Here is a 24687-nt window from a genome sequence, read left to right as displayed (position 1 = left end):
CTGACGTTCTGCACGTACGCTGCGTGGCCACATTGGTGATCTGCGAAGGCCGACTTCTACATGGAATGTTGCTAGTGGAATAGCAACATTCCATGTAGTATCTCAAATAGTAGCAACAGTGGAGGAGTGGCCTAGTGGTTAGGGTGGTGGACTTTGGTCCTGAGGAACTGAGTTGGATTCCCACTTCAGGCACAGGCAGCTCCTTGTGACTCTGGGCAAGTCACTTAACCCTCCATTGCCCCATGTAAGCCACATTGAGCCTGCCATGAGTGGGAAAGCGCAGGGTACAAATGTAACACCAGGACACCAAGGGGGGAAGTTATCAACATGGGCTACCCAATGTCAGGCTATTTTAGCATATGGTCTCATTTTATACAGCGAGACCCTGTGCTAAAACAGCAAGACCTGTGGTATAATAACCCATCTTAACGGCAACTCACGTTGAAAAATTGACCCGTGACAAAACAATTTCTTTGCCTGCAGACACCTCCTGTAAATATAATTTGATCACGTAACTTCTGCTGGTGATTAAACATCATTTGTTGCACTTAGCTATAAGATTGCATTTAAAATCCTGATGTTTGCGTTTAAGGTTATGATGACTAAGCACCCAGGCTATTTGGCGAGCCTAGCCTGTCATTTTCCTATGTTCCATCTTGTGCATTATGCTCTGCTACAGATAATTTGCTAATTGTTCTCTCTTCAGTTAGGCTGCAACTGGAATTTTCCCTACTTTCAGACTCTGTACCTGTGGAATTTAGAGGGAACACTACATTTTCATTGTTTGGTCCAAAGCAAAGGCTTGGTTGTTTAGGCAGGCATTTGGGGATTTTATTTATTTATTGGGATTTATTAACCGCCTTTATGAAGAGATTCACCCAAGGCAATGTACAGCAGGTAGAGTTTAACATAAGACTTACAATTTTGTTAACAGCATAACAATAGTAAAATGACCAAGAATAAACATAAATACAATAAATGAGGTAAACTGAAACCGAATAATAGAACTACCATGAAACAGTATCAAAAATATACACATTTAACAGCACTGAAATTCAGACACCAGAGATATAATACAAATGTTAGCCTAATACTAATGATACACCTAATAAGCACGCATATAACGTTCAACTAACAGAGATACAATGCTAATGCTTTTCTACAATAAAGCTTACCATATAGCTAAGAGACCAAGTGTAGATAGGGAACAAGATACGTGGTACAGAGTCAGCTGGGAGAAATAGATGGTTGGCTAACTCAAGGAAAGTTCGTTGTAACAGTTTAGCATGAAATGAACTGGTCTAAGTTACAGTGTGTGTATCAAGCTAGTCCAGGTGCAGAATGAGTGTATAGTCAGTCACCCTATGTATTAAAGGCTTCGGAGAAGAGCCAGTCTATCTGCTTCCTGAAGTAGACGTAGTCTTGAGTTATACGTAGCCCCTCTGGGAGTAAAGTGCAGAGGGTGGGGGCTACTCCTGAGAAGGTTCGCTGGCGGGTATCACATCGTAAAATTTATTTTGGCAAGGGTGCAGACAGTGATGATCCTTGAGAGGACCTTAGAGGTCTCAAAGGTGTGTACAGGGCTAACTTATATTTAAGATCTCTGGCCCATTTTGTCTGAGAACCTTGATTTATGATTTGTTTACATGTTTGATGTTTTACTCTTTTATTCTTGTCACTTGTAAGCTTTTCAGAATTCTAACTTTTATTGCATTGTGATGTAGGGTCATTACATTCAGATGATATTGCAAACACTTTGATATGTTGTGAAAGGCAGTATATCAAATAAAATAAACACAGATGTATATTTTTGGATTTTATTTGTACTATTCAGTCTAGAAGAGTGACGGATTGGACTAAAACATTCTGGGGGAGAAAAACGTTTTAGGATAAGTACACTTTTTTTTTTAATTTAGTACAATGTTTTGTTATAGCACTATTAACTGACGAAATAGCACATACATATACGTTTATGCACAAGAGTGGCCATGCCACCGTGGCAAAAGAAATTACATTGCCGTTAAAAGAGTGGTTGTTTCTGAGGGCACTCTTTTCACTATTGAGTAACAGTAGCAATCAATGTGCATACTAAAAAGCATTTTGTATTAAAGTATCAACTATTTTCCTCGGTGTATTTTCACAAAGAAAGTCCTAGTTCTAGTGATTTTATTTTAGCACAAAATTTAAAAAAGCATTAAACTGTTAACTGGGATGCATAAAATAAAGCAGTACTTTGAATTTTGGTACCATTGTAGGTACCATTTGGGTGTGTGTGTGGGGGGGGGGGGGGGGAAGCAATTAATCATAAGTAAGACACACACTGTGGTCAAGTGACTAACCCAGTGGTTCCCAAACCTGGTCCTGGAGGCACCCCAGCTACTACTACTACTTAACATTTCTAAAGCGCTACTAGGGTTACGCAGCGCTGTACAATTTAACATAGAGGGACGGTCCCTGCTCAAAGAGCTTACAATCTAAGAGACAAGTGAACGGTCAGTCCGATAGAGGCGGTCAAGTTGGGGCAGTCTGGATTTACTGAACGGTAAGGGTTAGGTGCCGAACGCAGCATTGAAGAGGTGGGCTTTAAGCAAAGACTTGAAGATGGGCAGGGAGGGGGCTTGGCGTAAGGGCTCAGGAAGGTTGTTCCAGGCATAGGGTGAGGCGAGGCAGAATGAGCGGAGCCTGGAGTTGGCGGTGGTGGAGAAGGGTACAGAGAGAAGGGATTTGTCCTGTGAACAGAGGTTACGGGCGGGAACGTAAGGGGAGATGAGGGTAGAAAGGTAGTGAGGGGCGGCAGACTGAGTGCATTTGTAGGTAAGAAGGAGAAGCTTGAATTGAATGCAGTATCTGATTGGAAGCCAGTGAAGTGACCTGAGGGGTGATATGAGTATATCAGGTTTTCAGAATATCCAGAATGAATATTCATGAGATAGATTTGCATGCAGTGGAGGCTGTCTCCTGAATATTCATTGTGGGTATCCTGAAAACCTGACTGGCTGGGGTGCCTCCAGGACCAGGTTTGGGAACCACTGGACTAACCTGTGATGTGTGTTAATGTGAGTCCCACTAAGTCTGACTGTCAAGAATGGAAGCTGTAGTAAATATAATGCGTTCGGCATGTTGCGGGTTAGTGAATATATCCCACAGAGTATTGGTATTTTAATGTACAAGAAAGGCACCACCCAGGGGTGTGTGATATGTGTACGAGAAGAGGATACCATCCTGCAATACTTTTTCAACAGAACAAAAGTGCCCAACACCACAGAGCAGCAGCTCTTCAGAGATATTTCAGTGCACTGTAATTCTCTAAATAAATCCACTTATTGCATCCACAGAACTTACGTGGTGTTGCCCATCACGTTGCTCATGTTCATTTGAACGTTTAGTTGTTTCAAGCTGATCGCAAACACAACTAATGTTTCCCATGGTGAACCTTGCTGGCTTGCTGATTTGTTTGACTTATTGAAGGAGGATGTTGCGTTTTTTGCCAGTGAATCTGTGAAGTAAAGAACAGTAAAAATATATTGACGATTCTGTAACTTCACAACTGGTAAGCATTTATGTATGTATACTGGAGAAGTATATAGGATTTTGGTGTGTATATCCTGGCTGCACACAAGGGGAAACAGAGTGCCTCAGCCTCCGCACAGTGCAATGAAATTTCTGAGGGTATAATTCACTTCTCAAAATGCAGTTTAATTTCTACAAATTATACTATATTTGCCCTTTAAAGTAAAAATTTTCTATGGGCGTCTCTAGCGTTTAGCGCGTGCTAAAAACACTAACACGCCTTAGTAAAAGACCCCCTTAGACCTCTGGGGACAGGGAAATACCCATTCCACCTTGAACTACCACTGGAAAGACGTGAGATTTTAAAAATAATATTCAACACTTGATAAAGAGCGCTAAAAATTCTACAGAAATTCTCATTCTCTTGAAGAGTCACACACACGTCTGTCAGCTCCTGCAATCTGCTGGAGTGGAGCTGGTCAGCGTACGAGTCACCATTCAACATAACCATGAACAGTAGTATAAATTACCAACACGTGATTGTTGTTTTCAGAATCTTGGCTCATTTACTGTACCTCTCCTTGGAGCTGATGAGTCGGACACACTCCTGGATCGTGTTGCCGCTGGAGATTTTAAGTTGTGAGAGCCTACTCCTGGTGACATGCTGCTGTTTGATGTGTGCTCGCTGAACACATTGGGCGACTGTGCCATGTGTGTGAAGGAGGCTGACTGACTGGGCTGTTCCCAGGTCCGATAGTAAGCTTTACGTGAGGATTCAGGAGAAAGGTGCTGGTTAATCCCCTCGATAGAGTCTGGTGTTCCTGGGCCAGACGCTACGGGGAAATCAGCAGATAACAGTACTAATCAGTCAGCAAGTTTGACGTACATATGATTCAGTTATTGGTGAAAAAATTAAAACGTAACTCGGATAAAGACATTCTGAAATAAGCTACTACAATGCAGGAAATATAGAAGCATCAACATGAAATAATTCTAAACACTGCCATCATTCCTTCCTGTCAGCCTGGCTCTTAATGCTTTGTGCTGTATCCATGCTGAGCTTGGGCTCCTGCCCTTGGTAGGCTGAAAATGGGATGTGGGGATTCTACATTACAGTGACATTCAGTAAGTGGCTGTCTCAGTATTCGAAGGCTGCCACGGTGTTCGGTGTCTGTACAGGTAGAAGATTTAAGACAGACACAGCTTGAGGACTGCTGTGCGGGAAACTGTGAGTGATTTCAGTTCTCCCAGTCATGGAGGGTATTTTTTATATCCTCTATTCTTAAGCAACGGATAAGTACTGGGCTTTAGAGTACAATAGAGCTTTCTTTAAAATGTATTATGAAATGTTGGTTATTTGTCTTTAGACTGAGAACTTGAGGAGGTGGGGGATGTATAAGACTACAACTTCCCCATTGGCAATATTCTTTTGCACAGCTGGCCTTAGAGACATGGAAATCAAGATACAGATGAATGTTCTGTGGAAATTTTTACTTTGTACTAGCGGGTAGATTTGGGGGAGGGCACTGTCTGGAGGGGGATTTATAAATCCCTGCTGTTTAAGCCCTGGTATGCCTTATTGTGTGTGAATGCAAATTTACATGGTTTCGTTATGTAATAGTTCCACTGTGTTCTTTATTATTGGTTCGTATTTGCACTTTATTTTTGTTTCAATAAAAAGTTATCAAATTTTTTTTTTAACACTTTTGTGATGTGGGATGAGGGTAGGGAGGAACTAATTTAGCATATTACAGAAACCTGTGAGCCCTCATGTCATTCTTAGAAGACTCCTCATAGGAAGGAGAACCTACCTGGTATATGGATGGTTTGATCACCCAGAAAAAGGCGTCTGGCGATACTCCTCCGATACCAGGCTCTTGGAAAAGCCAAAATTTCACTAAGTCGGCGCATATCATATTTGAAAGAAGCTGAACCAATATCACAAACAGCTGGTGAAATAAACAGAAAAGAGTCCTCATGTATCAAACTCAAACGTTTGGACTATTATGGCGCTTCTCAAACACACCAGGAAGCCGTGTAATGCTGCAGAGAGGGTAACTGTAATCAACTTGGAGCCTGAGAAGTTCTCTCTCTTCACAACATTCTTTATCTGTGGGAGGATCCACTCAACTTCAAGGACTTTGGAGATGGATAAGAATTATTGTGCCTCTTATCATTCTTCTCCGCAATCTTCTTCAAGCTATGTTTTGTTATCTTCTTGGAAATACTGTAGTTTTTTTTTAATTTTTTTTATCAACATTTTCAAAATAAAAAAGAAATCCTGTAGGTGTGTGTGCTTGATTATGTTTATCTTAAGTCAGTGTGTGATTGGTATTTCTTGGATGGAATATATCCCTTTCATCTATTACAATCTTATAAAGTAGAAAGGAAAATGCAAAGACCAAAACAGCAAAGAAAAAACTCAGACTTAGGAGTGAGGTTCATTTCCGTCATGGTATGTGTAAAACTAAAACCAAAGGAAAGCCTGCTTATAACAATCCAGAACCAAAGGGATTTGGGGACATTATGGTCAATGAATCAACCCTGGGACAATGAGATAAGTGGCGTTCTTACACTTTGGAGGGTTGATACTGCATTTTTCCTGGAGCTGTTAGCTATTGTATTGTTGACCTTTTGCTTTTTGGAGTATTTACTTGAAACCTGAAGGCAGGAAACTACTGCTAACTTATTGGAGTTTTTTTCTAATGCCTAATGAATTTTAATTTGAAGGTTGCCAATGTTTATTTTATCTGTAGCCCCGGTTAGGAACTTTGAGTCCTTTGTGGGGACATCTAGCTCTAAGGCACCTTCGTAATAATCTGTATTTTCTTTTTTCAGCAATTTCCTCCTTTGGTTTTGGGTCGTTATAAGCAGGTTTTGCTTTGGTTTTTGGTGATTTAAAACTGTTTTCTCTGTTATATTTTGATTCATGTGTAAAACTAACCCATTTTGAGAAATTGCCCCAAGAGAAACTGTATATAGGAACCTAGAAACGTTTCTTGGCATGTCTTCCTATCACATATATTTTAGTTCACATATTAAGAGAAGTGAATACCTGAGATATTAATTAATGTGGTGTCCAGTTTGCTTGTAGCTTTGTTCATGAATTGACTCTCGAAGAAGGATGAGCCTCCAGAACGCCTCATTCTGGACAGACTCACTTTCACAAACTCAAGATTAATACTTAAAGAATCTTTTCGACCCGTAACCGAAGTTGCGTCCTCGTCTACCTGACCTACAGAGTGAGAGGAGACAGCACAAGGAACGTCTTCCTAAAGTACAGCTATTTTACTACAGTATGAACTGCCATAAAAAGTTGGTAGATAGAGACAGGGTGTAGCTACTTTTGAGGTGTAGATAAAACTCAGTTAGGGGCCTATGTCGATGCTGTGCTAGGCTTTAATAAGCTTTATTACTTCAGTTTTGGTAATGATTTTACGGACTCTTTTACTAAGCTGCGTTAAGTGCTAATGAGCGCCTAATGCAGCTTAAAATGGCATCCTGAGGTAAGTGCCAAATCAGTGCACGCTAACCGTGTGCAAAAAAATATTTTAATTTTTTGAGGGGGTGTGTCAGGGGGGCAGAGAGTGGGTGTTCCTGCGCTAAACAGTGCAGCTGCAAAAATACCACATAGGCCCTTACTACCTACAGAATAGCTGGCGATAAGTACACACATGATAATTAATTTTAATGACTGCATGCTAAAGGCAACATTAGCGCATGGCTATTAATACAAAATACAGACAAAAGTCGATTTTTACAGCTGCTGTAAAAGTGACCCACATAAGGGCACGCTAAGACCACTTTTTACCGCAGTTTAGTACAACGACCCTCAAGTATACTAAAATTACCTTTAATTTGGTAAAGGGTTTAGTGCAAAAATAAAAACAAGCTCTAAGTGGAAAGTAAAGGAATGGAATTAATTTTGCCACATTTTGAATTCACGCAAGCTAATAACCTTCAGAAGGATTATTTCCTATTCAGGATAATGTACTTTTTTAGCTCCAGTTTAGTGCTGAAACTTTACTCCATCTCCTGAGGCGAAGGAAGGAACGCTTTACCTTCTCATTACCTGGATAACCTGTTATGGAGTGGATGGACTGCGTACTTTCATTTAGCGCACTGTCCCTGTTATCATAGCTGTAAGTGCATCTGTGAAAACTGAGTATACACTTAATACACGCTAAAGAATATTTCTGTTTGGTATCTCAAACAGAAATCACACGCTCTTTGCATTTGCATCGCATTAATTTTTGCATTTAGGGGCCCTTTTACAAATGTGCGGGACAGCCTACACACTTATAACGCATGCCAAATGGGCACTACCACCCAGCTAGCATTTGAGCCTGGCGGTAATTGCGAATTTGGCACGCGTTGAATTCCACTTACTCGGTGGTAAGCTGCATGGATGCAGGCTGGTTTCAATTTTAGCACACGTCCATTTTTCAGCCCCTTAAAAATGTCTTTTTCCTAGACGTGATAAAAATGGCCCAGTGTGCACCCAAAATACGCCTCGCACTACCACAGGCCACTTAATGTGAAGTGCAAAACTTTACAGCACTTTAGTAAGCAGACCTCGGGGGGGGGGGGGGGGGGGAGTTTTCAACGTGGGCTATTGTTAAGATGGGCTATTTTACCACAAGTCATGCTATTTTAGCACGGGGTCTCATTGCATAAAATGCTAAAATAACTTTTCTGTACCCTTGTTCACTGGCTGGTCCTATCCTATATAGACTACTGCAGCGGGATTTATGCCGGCTGCCGGGACTATATTCTGAAAAGGCTTCAGACGGCTCAAAACACGGCTGCAAGACTTATCCTGGGGAAATCTCACTTGTTCCTGCTCAGCCACTCCGTTTTCAATTACACTGGCTGCCTGTCAAAGACCGTATTACATTTAAAATCTGTTCACTTACACACAAGATGATACGTGGAGAAGCCCCTGAATACGTGCTTAACCTAATCGATCTGCCATCTAGAAATGTCCTGAGATGTGCAAGGACCTACCTCAATCTTCATTACCCCACCTGCAGGCATGTAAAATATAAGACTCTCTATGCTTCGTCCTTCCCCTACATCAGTCCACAATCCTGGAATGTTCTGCCAAGACAGCTTAAGGAGCTGATCGACCATCAACAGTTCAAGAAGTTCTTAAAAACCTTCTTATTCGCCAAGGCTTATTCCTCTGGCTCCTCCACTGTTTAACCTCTCTCTCTTGTTGGCTCTTCACCCCTGTCATTCACCCGTGTCATTCTGTGAACCTTCCCTCCTGTCACATTCTGTTTCAGTGCCATCTCTGTGTTGAATTGTATCCTTTTGACTTAATGTAAGCCACATTGCGCCTGCTTATGTGGGAAAATGTGGGGTAAAAATGCACCAAATCTAATATAATAAAACGCACCGTGAACGTTCTAATGAGGACAACGTTCTGTGAAGCCCTGAAGCCCTGAAGCCATGCCCTGAAGCCATCTGACGTCACTGAAGCTGTAGGGTTCGTGGATTCGTGGTGTGAAGCCTTCAAGCCAGCCAGCCACGTCTCTGCCCGAACGTTACCAAGCAACGAAATGCGACGTTACAAGGACCAATCAGAGAGAAGAACAAGGTAAGAAGGGAGGAGCACTCACTACCAGCAGAACGAGTGATTAGCACAAAAACAAAGAGAACAGAGGAGGACCGAACGGCTGATTATCTGACCAGGAACGAAAGCAGACGACCACCGCAAGGTAGGGGTATGTGTGAAAATTTTTAGATCGCACGAGGCACGACAAAAACAGCCTCTCACCATCTGAAATGTACCAGCCCTGAAGAAGGTGCCGCCCAACTGGTAGGCTTACCCGTGAGCCAGCCAGTAAAAATCAGCGAACGAAGCACAGAAAATAGTCCGCGTGTTTCCCTACTCCTCACTTGCCTAACATTTCTTTAACACTGGCTGGAAAAAAACCAGCCGCACACCCGGAATCCCCTTCAACTCAAACCGACACCCCCCCCCCCCCCCCCCCTGCTAGCGCCCGTTTCATTTGTTTTGGAAACGGGCCTTTTTTACTAGTAAATAAATAAATAAATAAAATAGCATGACTTGTGCTAAAATAACCCCACGGTAGTCCACCTTGATAACGTCCTCCATCTTTTTGTAAAACAGCATTGGAAATCACCTGTCCATTTCATGAATCAACAAACAATTTATCCTACCTAAAGCTCCTGATCCTTGAGCAAGACCAGAAACTGCAGATTTCTGCTTTCCTGCTCCATATGGGTGAAAGACGTAGAGAGAAAAATCAGACATGCAGGCTGTGAAGCTTAGGCCGGAGGAGTTACTGCTCGAGCTGGTTAAATCGGACTGACTGCTGCTGTGTCTAGTTCTGCCCAGGGGGCTGCCAAGTCCAGAAGGTGATCCTAGAGGAAAGAAAACAAACATTGAATTTACTGCACAAAATGAATATTCTGCTTCATCTACTCATGAATAATCAAAGTGGAAAAAAAAAGCAAATTTCATACAACACTAAAAATATCAATAAATACATATCAATACACTAACATCATATTTCCAAGTTTACCTCATTTATTGTATTTATGTCTATATTTGATCATTTTACAGTTTTATGTCAAACTGGACCTGCTGTACAGTCTGCTTTAAAAATATTAAATTCCTGGTCTGCGACTTGGTTAGTGTTAGGGCCGTCAGAATGGTAAGCTTAAGATACGGCAATATTTATCTGTTAAATACAGCTCTCCATATTACTCATCAATCCCAAATTACATTATTTAACCTTTGAAACATTTTTTAAAAAGTGATCATTCTACATGACATGTCCAGTGGATTTGATCATAAGGGTATAGCAGGAAATGTTAACTGGTGGTTTCAGGGTTTTTTGGGTAGTAGATCCTATCGGGTACAGTCATCAGGGTCTTTGACAGCTGAATGGAGATCTGAATGTGGTGTACCGGAGGGTTTGAACAAAAAAAACAGCACCACAGTTCCATTTTTAAAGGCCCGTGGTGCTGTTTTTTTTTGTTTGGACTTTAGTTTGTACTTTGTTCCCTCTCTTTTGTTACATCCAAGTACCGGAGGGTTTGACCATCTCCCCAGTTTTAATATCATCATGGCTCCACTGGGGAAAATGTTGGCCTCTCTTGTGTTGTATCCATTCATTTATGCCAATGCCATTACCATATATATTCCATTTCATAAGACCATTAACAACATTTTAAGGGATATAAAATGTGGTCTTGATAATTTGGGCTATGACATTCAAACTCACCAAATTTCGGATTGTTAGTAATCCATTTCAGTTGGTTTCTGATCACAGCTTTACACCATAAGCTGGATACTAGCTTAAAATATTAGGAGTTGTGTTGGATAATCATTTGACCTTTGATCTGAAGGTTTCTGCTGTGGCAACTAAGGCTTTTAGAACTTTGCAGAAACTGAGACAGATGAGAAATTGTTTTTCAATAGAAGCCTATTGTTTGTTGGTTCAGTCTCTGGTACTTACTAATTTAGATTATTGTAATATTGTGTATAGCAGTTGTAAGAAAACTTTGCTGCTAAAACTCCAGACAGTTCAAAATACTGCTGTTTGTCTGATTTAGAGAGTATCTAAATTCGAAAGGGCTTCGCCTTTGTGAATAAGATTGCACTGGCTACCAGTTGAGGCACAATCAGTTTTTAAGCTTTGAGTGTTTATAATTCAAATAATTTATGGTATTGCACATGGCTATATGCAAGATTTATTTATTTGTTACATTTGTATCCCATATTTTCCTACCTATTTGCAGGCTCAATGTGGCCTACATAGTACCGTAAAGGCGTTCGACAATTCCGGTATGAACAAATACAGTAATGTTGTGGTAGAATAAGGTTCGTGTGTAGCCACACAGTCTAGGAAATTTCTCACTTTTTATTTAAATACATAAATATTGCCATACTGGGACAGACCAAAGGGCCATCAAGCCCAGTATCCTGATTCCAACAGTGGCCAATCCAGGTCACAAATACCTGGCAAGATCCCTAGTTGTAGGAAAACTGTATATAAATCCTTCCATTCAATATGTTTTCCTTATCTAGCTTCTAAATGGTGGAACATTCTACATTTGGAGATACAAATCTCTGATAATTATGGCATATTTAGGAAAATGTCAGTCTTTTCTATCTCAAAAGTTTTTGATGCTGTCATGAGATTTTATCGTTATGTTGCCATTTTCATTGGATGATGTTCTTTGTCTAGTATTTATTTTCTTTATTGCTGTTCTGATTTGTAAGCCACATTCAATTTTACAGCTAATGTGGAATAGAAATGACTTTTAACGTATTATAATGCCACATGGAGAGGGTGGTGAACGCTTGGAATGCCCTCCCGCGGGAGGTGGTGGAGATGAAAACGGTAACGGAATTCAAACATGCGTGGGATAAACATAAAGGAATCCTGTGCAGAAGGAATGGATCCACAGAAGCTTAGCTGAAATTGGGTGGCGGGGGGAAGAGGGGTTGGTGGTTGAGAGGCTAGGACAGGGGAGGGCAGACTTATACGGGGTCTGTGCCAGAGCCGGTGATGGGAGGCGGGACTGGTGGTTGGGAGGCGGGAAATACTGCTGGACAGACTTATACGGTCTGTGCCCTGAAAAAGACAGGTACAAATCAAGGTAAGGTATACACATATGAGTTTATCGTGGGCAGACTAGATGGACCGTGCAGGTCTTTTTCTGCCGTCGTCTACTATGTTACTATGTTAGTATGTAACAAGCAGTCTACAATAGCAGGAAATCATAACTGTGGGCCAGAGGTCCAGGGGCATGAGGGTCACTCCAAGAGCAACCTAGTGCTTCTGAGCAGACTTCGAGGGTGTGCGTCCAAATATGGCAAAACAGGGCAGATGTTTAAGGTCTGTGTCCCAATATAGTTGGGCAAGAGTAGGCTTTGATGGCAACTCTACCAATTGGGAAGTAGGACAAGTGCCGGGCAGCCTTTTACAGTCTGTGACCTGAGGATAGCGGGGACAGATCAAGAAAAAGTATGCGTTTTTTGCGTCGCATTCACCTAAGGGTTGATGGCGGGTAAACTGTCATAAGAACATAAGAGTAGCCATCTAGCTCAGTATCCTGTTTCCAACAATGGTCAAGCCAGGTCACAAGTACCTGGCAGAAACCTGTCAGTTTGCAACATTGTTGGATTGCTGGTTTAGTCAAGTATTGACAATAAATGCAATTATCCAAAATGATAAAATCACACTTCCGTGATTGTGTGTCCTATTTGTTATGTCAGTATTTGATCATGGCGGAGTGTAACCTGCATGGAGTGGCAGGTGCGGTTCTGGCCACCTTATTGGGCAGATGGGTCTTTATCTGACATCATATATTATGTTACTATGTAACCCGAGGAGGACAGGATGAGACTTCATGAAAACCCCGCATAACAGTCTGTACTTAGAGGTACTCTGGTTACGTTGGAGCCTAGACTGTGGCAAGTTGAACTACCAATAGTTGGTTCTATTAGCAGCTTCTTGAGATGAAAAACATGTACACTGGCTTGTGTTTAATACGAAAGTGACAGGTAGCACTTGATCATGCTGGAGCAGTTGCTTCGTGCAACAGGACTGCACAGGATGATGGGAACTCTCATGAATCTAGCTGGCACCAACCTCCATCTAGGATCAGTGAGACTCCAGCTCAGTCAAAGAAATGCAGTGTATAATAAATCCAACTACCGGGCCCTCGTGACTTGGGCAGTTCACCAAAGCAGAAGACATGTCTTCTGTTCTAAAAAGGCTTTCATTTCTACCACTTCAAAGTGAAACAATGTCTGACGTGGCCATGTTTCGCCTTTCTACAGGCTGCGTCAGGGGCTACAAAACTATTAAGGTTCCAAAAGGCATTTGCACGTAATAGTTCTAAGTCCAAATTAAGACGACAGGAACTAGCAGCTCAGTATTCTCACTCGCAGAGCTACTCCTCCTCATTCAGCACCAAACAGCTGATTGGTCATGTCGGGCATTGTTTGACTTTGAAGTGGTGGAAATAAAAATCTTTTTAGAACAGAAGAAGTGTGGTTCTGTTTTTGTGGACTGCCTTATGCTGCTTGCAGACTACTGTTTCCTCTTCTGGACTTCCCTCGTGACTTTTAATACAGAATAAATTAAGCAGCACTTATGCTAATCATGCCTGTAGGATCAGTAAATTAACAATATGTGTCCCACTGTAAAGGCAAAAACTAACGAGCACTGTGATCCAGGCAGACGCTTAACATAAAGTATGAAACCACAGTGATGAAACAGTAGATCAAATTGGAGGTGGGGTTGCACTATACATTAAAGAGAGAATTGAGTCAAACAAAATAAAAATTCTACATGAAACAGATAGCAGCGTGGAATCCCTGTGGATAAAAATTCCACGTGTGAAGGGAAAGAGTATAACTTGGTAGGGCTGTATTATCATCTGCCAGGCTAGAACGAACAGACAGATGAACAAATGTTTAAAGAAATTAAGAAATCTGGTAAATTGGGCAACATTATAATAATAGGTGATTTCAATTACCCCAATATTGACTGGATAAATGTTACATCAGGGAGCACTAGGGAGGTAAAATTCCTAGACATAATAAATTACTGCTTCTTAGAGCAACTGATCCAAGAGCTGACAAAAGAGGGAACTATTTTATATCTAGTCCTTAGTGGAATGCAGGGCATGGTACAAGAAGTAACGGTGTTGGATCATCAAATTTGAGCAGATATAGTAACATAGTAACATAGTAAATGACAACAGAAAAAGACCTGCATGGTCCATCCAGTCTGCCCAACAAGACAAACTCATATGTGCTACTTTTTGTGTATACCCTGTCCTCTTCAGGGCACAGACAGTATAAGTCTGCCCGGCACTATCCTCACCTCCCACCACCGGCTCTGCCACCCAATCTCGGCTAAGCTCCTTAGGATCCATTCCTTCTGAATAGGATTCCTTTATGTTTATCCCACGCGTGTTTGAATTCTGTTACCGTTTTCATTTCCACCACCTCCCGCGGGAGAGCATTCCAAGCATCCACTACTCTCTCCGTGAAAAAATAATTCCTGACATTTTTCTTGAGTCTGCCCCCCTTCAATCTCATTTCATGTCCTCTCGTTCTACCGCCTTCGCAACTCCGGAAAAGGTTCGTTTGTGGATTAATACTTTTCAAATATTTGAACGTCTGTATCATATCACCCCTGTTTCTCCTTTCTGGAACGAAGTCACAAAGGAAATCTACTGTAGCAGCCTGGGTCCACCTACCTGAAGTCCACTGCACCCACTAACAACTGCTCCAGGGACCTGCATACTGCTGTGATGGAGCTGGGTATGACATTTGAGGCTGGCATACAGGCTGGCAAAATAAGTTTTTAAAGTTGTTTTTTTTTGGGTGGGAGGGGGTTAGTGACCACTAGGGGTGGTCATCCCCGATTCCCTCCAGTGGTCATCTGGTCATTTAGGGCACTTTTTGGGGACTTGTTCGTGAAAAACAGGGTCCAAAAAAAGTGACCCAAATTCGCACTAAAAACGCCTTTCTTTTTTCGATTATCGGCTGAGGATGCCCATCTCTCCTCGGCCAATAAACACGCCCCAGTCCCACCTTCACCATGCCTCCGACATGCCCCTGTCAACTTTGGCCGTTTCCTCGACAGACTGCAGTTGAAGATGCCCAAAATCGGCTTTCGATTATATTGATTTGGACGCCCACGGGAGAAAGACGCCCATCTCCCGATTTGGGTCGAAATATGGGCATCTTTCTCTTTTGAAAATAAGCTGGATGGTCTTTTTCTGCATAATTGGGCCTGCAGAGCCATGTTAATCATGTTGACCTTCCCTAATAACTTAGGAAAATCTGTCCATTTTCCCATTCTGGTTCTCAGGATAGGGTTGGTTGTAACACCACAGCTAACATGGGTCAATCAGCCTGCACATGTTTTGGTGCATTTATTTAAAAAAATTCACTCTCAAGACATTACACTTAAACTCTGACTGACATCACTAACACACTAGCTACAAGCATGCATCATTTTCCCAAGCAGTTTATCTAAGCTAGGTTAACTGAATTCAGCATTTGGCGGAATAGGAGTCGTATTAAATAAAACAAACTACCTGGCACTGCAGTTTTGTTAAGCGTGGCTCTGGATCCACTCTGTGAAAGGTTATTTGCTGTTAAAGATGTTTCCGAAAGGTGGCTGGTCCCTGAGGTTTCCAGCTCGCTCCGGTTTGATGAGAACACCAGGTCTAGAGAAGGTAGTTTCAACATGCACTCCACTCTTGAGACAGGCAAACAGTTAAACTTGATCTGTGAGGGCTAAGATGCAGAAAGAAACAGGCTGAAGATCCCGGACCATGATTTAAGAGCTCAGTCCAAACATCATACATTGTTGTGTGGCTGCTGTTACGGTCTAGCTAAAGATCTATGAAGAAAGCAACATTCTTTACGCTTAATAGAGTTTTCCATAGACAGCAGGATAAAATCGGACACACAAATGGGTAATATCATCTGATGATGCCAAGAGAAAATCCCTCAAAGTTCAGAAAAACATTCTGAGGGCAATACTCGGACTGCGGCAGTCAGCGTGTTTTTAAAACTGATCTGGTACCTGGATAACCGGGCATGGTTAGCACAGCATTATACCCCTAATTCTATAAAAGCCGTCAAAAATTATGTGTGGAAATTTGCATGCACAATTTAATTGAACAAGCCAATTATTGGCACTAATTAAATTTAATTGGACTTTACGCATGTAAATTTAGACATGGGATCCGCACCTAAATTTTATGCGCGATCTGAAAAATAGGGCGCGGAAATAGGAGGTGCAGGGGCACAACAGGGGCATTCCTAACATTTACACTTGTTGTTACAGAATACAGGGGATAGGCACTTAATTTATGGTCGTACATTTGCACCACATTTCAGCTGGTGCAAATGGCCGCAACTAAAGTTAGGCGTGGCTCCCAGGTGTATGCGCTATTAAGCACTTTTTTGGCGCTGATTTTTTAGGTTCCATATATAGAATCTAGCCCTATATGTAGTCCCACTTGCCCAGCAGACACAGCCCCAGATCCCCTGGCAATAACCAGCAAAAACAGAAACAACCATGCATAAACTCAAAACAAAAAAAAAAACATCTCAGGAATGTGTACAGTCAACCCACTAACATTCAGTTTTCAGTGTTGTACATCACAGCCCTCCCCCCACCTTTAAATTAACTATAAAATATACTATCATCTTTGAAAAAGTCCCAAAGGCCTTAAAAACCCCTTCAGCCACTTTCAGCCTCGCAGTAAAACAAGCATTTGAGAGCATCATTCAATGAATTCTTCCATATGGGAGTGAAGTCCACAGACCATAGAGGATGGGACAGAACATCAATATAAACCCATCAGTCCAAGTTCTGTAACATACTTCACATTCCCCAACAATGGAGCTAGGACGTTTACTTTTACAGCACATAAAAATATATACATATTAAAACTGTCATGTTGGGAACACATTCATCTTCCAGTGGGAAACATGGGAAGTAACACAATACTCTGCAAAAAAGAAACTTGGAACCTATACAGCAAACATTATATCAAAATAATACCAACTCCCACCATACAAACTGCAACAACCCTACCTATGAAAAGGCAATACGGAAAATATTGCACCAGGCCCTATGATGACTTGGCCACCTCAATTCTGACTGATAAAAAGCTTGATGCAAAGAAGCCAGACATAGTGGTAAAGGAGAAAAACACCAGAACAGTACTGATTATAGAGGTGTCAGTCCCAAATGATTATTCTGTGAATCATGTGGAGAGAAAGAATATCCTCAACTACCAGGAAATGCAGTCTGAGACCATGAAAATGTGGCATCAAGATACAGAAATATTTTCCATTATTTTGGGTTTTGATTATTGGAGGCGTCTTTCTGAATACAGACGAGCTGTTAACACAACGGACCCCTGATGCAGGCGGTTGAACGCCGAAACACGGCTCGTGTCGGGTCTTTGTCATATTAAAGGACTACACTTTTCTCAATCCTGAAGGCCCAGTGTTTGCTTTTTCTGTTTGCCATTATTTTGGGTGCCATAGGCGTGATTAAAAAATCTTTCAAGTGCATCTGGGAAAATAGAAATTGAAATGCATTTCATCCTGTACTTTGCATCATATTAAAACATATATATATAGAAGATGAGCACAAATTGCAAGCTGACATAGTAGCAGGTACTAGTACTTTTATGACCTGTTGCTTAGCCTTCTTATTCCTCTAATTTGTTGATCGTGCAAAATCGGGTGTTATTAAACGTAATTGGTCTATTATGCAATCACACCCAATTTTGCATGATCAACAAATTAGGATTGCTTTTTCTAGAACTCGCAATTTGAAGGAGATTGTGAGTCCCGCTAATTTACCGTCTTTATTTTTTTTTTCATTTATAAACTTTTATTAATCAAACAGGTGGACAACATTCCGGAACCACAGGTTCCCTCAACATTTCAACTTACAAATATGCAAACATTTTCTAACACAGTGAGTCAGGGGGACATAAGATGTGTCAACAGTGCAAAACATGTAATATTACACAAGAAATGACTGAATTTAGAAATCCTGTAGATGGGAAAGTGTATAAATTACGTTTCCATACTGATTGCCAATCGACATATGTTATATATATTTTGATTTGCCCTTGTCAAAAAAATCTATGTAGGCAAAACTAAACGTCGGTTACATCAACGCATTACAGAGCACCGTTCATGTATCAAACTGAATAAGAAAGGGGCTCCGACAGTAGCACATTGTCAAGAAAAAGGACACACTTTTGATTCTTTCAGATGCTTTGCGATTGATCACATCCCATATAATGTTCGAGGTGGTGACAGAAATAAGATCTTAATTAGAGCCAAGAGGGTTAAATTCACAAATAGAATGGTCTATATTTTTTTGAACAACATGTTTTTGAATATCTTTGAATACACAGGTAGGATCCTAGTCTGGAGCTGATTGAACCCGATTAGGACTATAAATAGGTGAGACTCCTTCCGGGTGGTGCTTTCACTGCCGGTGTTATAGGAGTAAGAGACGCCATTTTGTAAGGTTAGTGGTTTGATGTCTTATGCGTTCATGAATAATATTTAATGATTATCTACACTAAGTTATGTGTGGTATCACTTTGTTTGATTGTAGGTATCGTGATTTGCCAATTGTTGCTTGGTCCCCTGAGGAATATAGCGAAACGGAGAGCCCAGTAAGATCATGATTGAGTATTATACTTATATTTTATTATATATATTATATACAAGTGGAGAATTTTAAGACCAGTGATTATAACGGAGCCCAATGAAGAATGGATACCACACTGCACACTGACTAAGTGTCGAAGGGAGTTCAGCTTATTTTTGACGTTATAGTTCAGGTGTTATTCTGGCCAGAATATGCTTAGCATTCTTCACACTGCCCTAACTCTCACCTGAACACGTACATAGACCACCACATCCACAGGGAAGGAGGAATAAGCAGAGGTAGACGAAGATACTAATGAAATTGTAGACTCTTCCAAGGGATCTTGTATTTCAAACTGTCCAATATCATCATCCTGAGAGCTGACAGCTGAGTGAAAATAAACCACACAGAAGATGAAAAACAGGAGATCAAAACAGGAGAAAATAAAATAATGTATTAGGCAGACAGAAAATGCTACCTGTATAATGCCTTTCTACTGGTGTAATAGGGATGGTTTCAAGAGCCTTTTCTAGAAAGTCCAGGAGATTTGGACTAATGACCATTTCCTCTGGCAAGGACTGTAATGCAACCCAGGCATAGAGCTTCGCCGTCTTAACTCCACCACTCGCTTTTCCTTTGGCTGCAACAGAAAACAATCTCAGCTTACTTGGAAGAATTACTTAACGTAGCCTCTCTCAACAGCAGCGAAAAAAGCTCATTGCTTCAGAAAGGAAAATTATTTCTGGACTGTTATGGCATTACATTCAAAGTAGGGTATAAACTCAGTACTTATTGCCCCTCACATATAAATCTGATAAGAATAAAAATTATAGAGAGAGACTTTTAAAAATTGTGTTTATTTGCAGGGCAGTTTTTAAAGAGATTTCCACAGGGTAAAAAATGGTTTTTATGTGAAACTGCACATCCTCTTCCACAAGTGTTCTTTCAGCCACACTGAGAGCACATTTAGGTCAGGAGGAGGAAAAGTATGTTTTTTATTTTAATTTACGGCTCTGTTTACTAAGGCGCACTAGCGTTTTTAGCACACGCTAATGCTATAGACACCCATATGGGTGTCTATAGCATTAGCGCATATAAAAACGTTAGCGCAACTACAGCACAGCTTAGTAAACAGGGTCCTCAGTTTATTAAAGTCATTCAAAACTGTATAATACAACAACAGTGACCAATTTTGATTTAACATATTGTCTCTCAATCCCAATACAACCACCCCTCCTGACACAAAATAAGATACCATCTCAACCTGGGTCAACCGCATTGAAACTATATGTTTTAAATTGCATTGTCAAATTTTATGCATTTTTATAACTTTATTTTTGATCAATATTATGAAAAATACAATACCACAAAACATGGCTTGTTCAACCATGACACTTCACACAATCACAAAGAGAATGGAAGATTTGTCAACGTTTCCTTTTGAAAACTGGTGCGGTGGCTGCAGCTAAAATGTACATGTGGACTTGACATCAATGCGAGCAGTTTAAATATTAATCCCAAAGTACTACTACTAATCACTTCTATAGTGCTACGAGATGTATGCAGCGCTGTATACATTATATGCAGGTACTTTCTCTGTCCCTACAGGACTCACAATCTAAATTTTTTTTGTACTTGGGACAATGGAGGGTTAAGTGACTTTGCCGAAGGTCACAAAGAGCTGCAGTGGGAGTTGAACCCAGGATCAAAGGCCACCGCACTAAGAATTAGGCTAAACCTCCACTCCACTAGAGTACCTCTGACCCACACCAACCACAGAATATCCCACACGATGAACTGGTCTCATAAAATAAACTGGTTACAGGTAAATAAACTAAAAGTCTACTGTTGTCTCTCACTCAGGTGGCTCTTTGTCTCCTGACTATCATTTCAGCACCACTTCTAAAGAATTGTTAAAAATATCTGGCAATCTTTATCACAATATTTTAGTTTAATTTGTATTTGACTATATACTTCTAAGAAACATCCTGAAGTGAGGACTCCTATATCTGCAGGTGACTTATCTGGGTAACTTTAATGGGATAAAGGCTTAATATTGCTACTCTTTGGCTAAAGTTTAAACTATCCCTTTAGTGGCCTGGGGAAACAACATTTATCCAGTTAACTGTCAAAGTTAACCTGACACGTGCTTATGAATATCAACTCCACATTTTTAATGCCCTCTTTACTACATCAAAAGATAAATAAATTATATATATATATATCTCACCAGCATTAAGTTAATTACAGATATCTTAAATATTCAGCAAGCTGTAACAATATTAACATTTATAGGTAGAATGGTTTTATACAGTGTATGAGAAAAGAACAATGTGAATACAACCGGGAGAAAAAGGTTAGAAAGGAGGAATTAAAAGAATTGGAATCAAAGTTTCTAAGCAGAGTGATACAGATGACAAAACGGGGACTGGCACTACGACAAAGGAACCTAGTGTGAAAACTTGATTAATAAGTAGGGTGACACAACGAAGGAAGACTGATGCAGTGGTATGGTATAAACCTGGGGACAAAGGGACATCTGGAACCAATGGGGACGTGCATCCCCTCCTAATAAGATGGGAAAGTTATTTTAAAGAAATATTCAGCCGTCTCAAAGGAAGTCTGTGTGCGAAAGAGGAGGCTGCAATAACTGTTTACAATTAAATCCTGTTTTACTTAATGTATTTCATGACTTTAAAAAATCTGCTACCCCAACCTTGAACTGTTTCTTTCTTAAAGGATAGAAGCAGGGTATAAAAATACCTTTTGAAATAAAATGAATTTTTAAAAGATAAAATTCTTATTTTGTATATATTTCCTTTTACTCAAATTTGCTACAGTGTACAAGCGCCAATAGAAACACAGAAAGCCACAGGGAAAATACTCCACATATCCATCTGAATTTATTATTTGAATAGAGGATAGTGGCTATTTGTTATTCATTGCTATTTTTGATTACGTAACTGGTTATGCTTATGTTAAAAGCAAATACTGATATAAAATAAGTGTACATTAGATGAAAATGGCGACTCATTCCCATTCTTGTGTCAGTGCAAACACTTTGAGGTCACTTTTTAAAGCCGTTCACCATTGTAAACTGCAGTCCCTCAAACTTCCTAAAAGCACAGGACTGGAAATGAACACATGCAGACTGTATTTTTATATTGCTGTGCGCACATATGCAGGTATAAAAGCCTGTAAGTAATTCTGTATCCTTTGAAAGTTGCAAAGGGAAAGTATGTGGAACATGTTTGCTATGAAACTTGGTAAAAAGCAGCTGCAGATTTTGCACAAAAGTGGAAAATGCATATGTTAATCACTTTTAATGTACTGTGGTTCCCATATTTCCACCCCATACAGAAGCATGAGCATCATTTGTAAATGTTATAGGTAGACAGAGGAAAATAAAGACGAGAAAACAGCAACAGCAAACAGTACAGAACATCAGGCTCTGAAAGTACCTGATGGGACAGATGGGGACGGGGGAGGAAACAGAGTCTTAGTCTTGCTGTGGACAGTGCTAGGAGGTGGTGTAGTATCTTTCATACCATACAGCTTGGATTCCTTTGAAAGGGTTCTTGGCAAAGAGGATCCTCTAGATGTATTCGGCGATTCAGTCTTTAAAGTCTTAGAGTTGTAATGCAACTGTATTAAAACAAATTAATTTCAGTCACTTTCAATGTCTTCTTTTACTTAAAAGTAGAAATAACTTTTAAATTTCATAAAAGTAGCTGACAAAACAATACGATAAGAATAGCCATACCTGGCCCAGATCAATGGTCCATCAAGCCCAGTATCCTGCTTCCAACAGTGGCCAAGCCAGGTCACAACTACCTAACATATGTATAAGCTTCTGTTTCATTAATCTGTTGTACTAGAAATGTTTTCAGTTCCAGTTAGGCTTACACAGAGGTATTAATGTTACTTAGAAGCAGGAGGGAGGACTTTTCAGCCAGACCTGCTTTTCAATTCATACCCTAGACCAGAATGTTATTTGCAGTTCCTGACTCTATCCATTGAAATTACTGTTGCCTCTGGGTCGTAAAATTCAGGACTGGCCTAAAAGCTCCCTCCCAGAATTGGATAACTTGGCAACTCTGTTTACATTGTGGCATAGAGCAGCGATGTAGCTATTCAACTACTATGGACCAGGTAATGTAGCTACAACTATAACGATCTGGGCAATGATTCTATCAAGACCTTCTAGCAAGATGATTATTGCACTACAATATGGACATTGTAAGAAAGTTGATGTTATTCCTGAAATGAGAGAAACCTCTAAGTAAATCTGAACCACCTCATTTAAATTCATCTGAAAACATCAAAATTAACAAGTCATAGTAGCGACAGAGAAAGACCACCATGGTCTATCTAGTCTTCCCAACAAGGTGGCCAGAATTGCACCCGTCACAACTGCCAGGTTTCACCCTTCTAAGCCTTGATATAAGTGTGAGACATTTTAAGGTTTGGTGCAAGAATTGTGTCCACATACCAGCCAGTACTGGTACTATATCCCTGTCAAGCAGGATTTAGGATGGGCCTATCGGACCGACCGTTCACTTGTCTATTAGATTGTAAGCTCTTTGAGCAGGGACTGTCTCTCTTTGTTAAATTGTACAGCGCTGCGTAACCCTAGTAGCGCTCTAGAAATGTTAAGTAGTAGTAGTAGTAGTAGCATGGAATCACTGCTCACTGCTACATTTAACAATGTTTCCTGCTAAATCACCTTCTGTTCTGCTGTACCTCATCTGTGGAACTTCTAACTATGTACAATAAGACCTGAGCTTCTGCTCTCATGTTTCAACAAACAACTAAAACCTTGCCTGTTCCAACTCACCTACAATCTGTCAACAAACCCCCAAGTTGTTAACTCCTTTACTTATGCTGTACTTGTTTTTGGTTTTTGTTTTCTCCATGCCTCTTCTGCCTATTTACCCACACTCTTCACTCTCCTCTGCTACCCTGGTGCTTGTTTTGTAAACCAATTAGATTGGTTCTTCTCAACCCAGTCCTTGGGGCACACTCATCCAGTCGGGTTTTCAGGATACCCCCAATGAAAGCACATTAGATAGATCTAGAGACCAAGGAAGCACTGCATGCAGATCTATCTCACGAAACTAAATAGTTCTTTCACCTTATTTGAAATACTACTACTACTACGATTCATTTCTATACCACCTCTAGATGTACGCTGAGTTGATGAGACACTATAGCAATTGTTATAAATATAAATATGTGATAAAGCCGTGGACCCTAAGTATCATTAGCAATGACTAAGGCACTTCCAATGCTTTATGTGATGACAGCAATTGAAGGGCTCAATTAGAGGTCCTACTCGCTGACACATTAGTCGTCATTTTTTACATCCCCGGGTTCCACTAAACAAAATGTGTCAAGTCGCACTCTATAGTGTATACATTAAAAATAAGTGTTCAAACAGTGTGCCCAACTGAATAACAAAATATACAAAGTTCAAATTAAACAGATTAAATAAGCAAATAGTCCCATAATAATCCAAAAGAATTATACACAACACTTGTATAAAGTTCAATGGTCTGCTGACAAAGGAGGTGAAGTTCTGTGGTACAGGGACCAATATACTCAAGAAGCTTTGACTCAACTTAATGACATTCGATTCTATCAAAAACTGACAGAAGACCCTATGTGTACCTTGCATAATGAATTGGATGCTTTAGTATCTAAGGCATACAAAGGGCATGATAACTAGAACTGAGTCACAATTTTTGATACCTCAAAATCCCAAAGTTCCTAATTTTTATTTGGTACCTAAGGTTCGCAAGTCAGTTGACAGATCTGCCAGTTGTCCTATACTCTCTCTAACAGGTACAATATTAGAACCTGCTTCCAAATGTGTAGATTATTTTTTTAAAACCCATAGAGGGGCATTTTCAAAAGGGACGTCCAAGTTGCAATTTGGACGTCCTTGCAAAACGGCAAAATCTAGGGGCGGGGA

General features: G+C 40.5%; 1 protein-coding gene across 1 annotated transcript in view; it reads right to left on the bottom strand.

The window, feature by feature from the left end:
- Window positions 1–24687, bottom strand: part of KIAA1109 (KIAA1109 ortholog) — a 452391-nt gene that overhangs the window by 49497 nt on the left and 378207 nt on the right. The window contains 9 exon segments of the mRNA XM_030191772.1: window positions 3343–3496; window positions 4086–4343; window positions 5322–5459; window positions 6566–6745; window positions 9700–9903; window positions 15613–15814; window positions 18961–19100; window positions 19192–19353; window positions 22175–22358. Of these exon segments, the coding sequence (XP_030047632.1) occupies window positions 3343–3496; window positions 4086–4343; window positions 5322–5459; window positions 6566–6745; window positions 9700–9903; window positions 15613–15814; window positions 18961–19100; window positions 19192–19353; window positions 22175–22358 (1622 nt within the window).

Source organism: Microcaecilia unicolor, chromosome 2 (assembly GCF_901765095.1).
Source record: "Microcaecilia unicolor chromosome 2, aMicUni1.1, whole genome shotgun sequence".
Taxonomy (NCBI): domain Eukaryota; kingdom Metazoa; phylum Chordata; class Amphibia; order Gymnophiona; family Siphonopidae; genus Microcaecilia; species Microcaecilia unicolor.
Note: the sequence above shows the minus strand (reverse complement) of the source record. Positions and strands in the feature narration are given on the sequence as shown.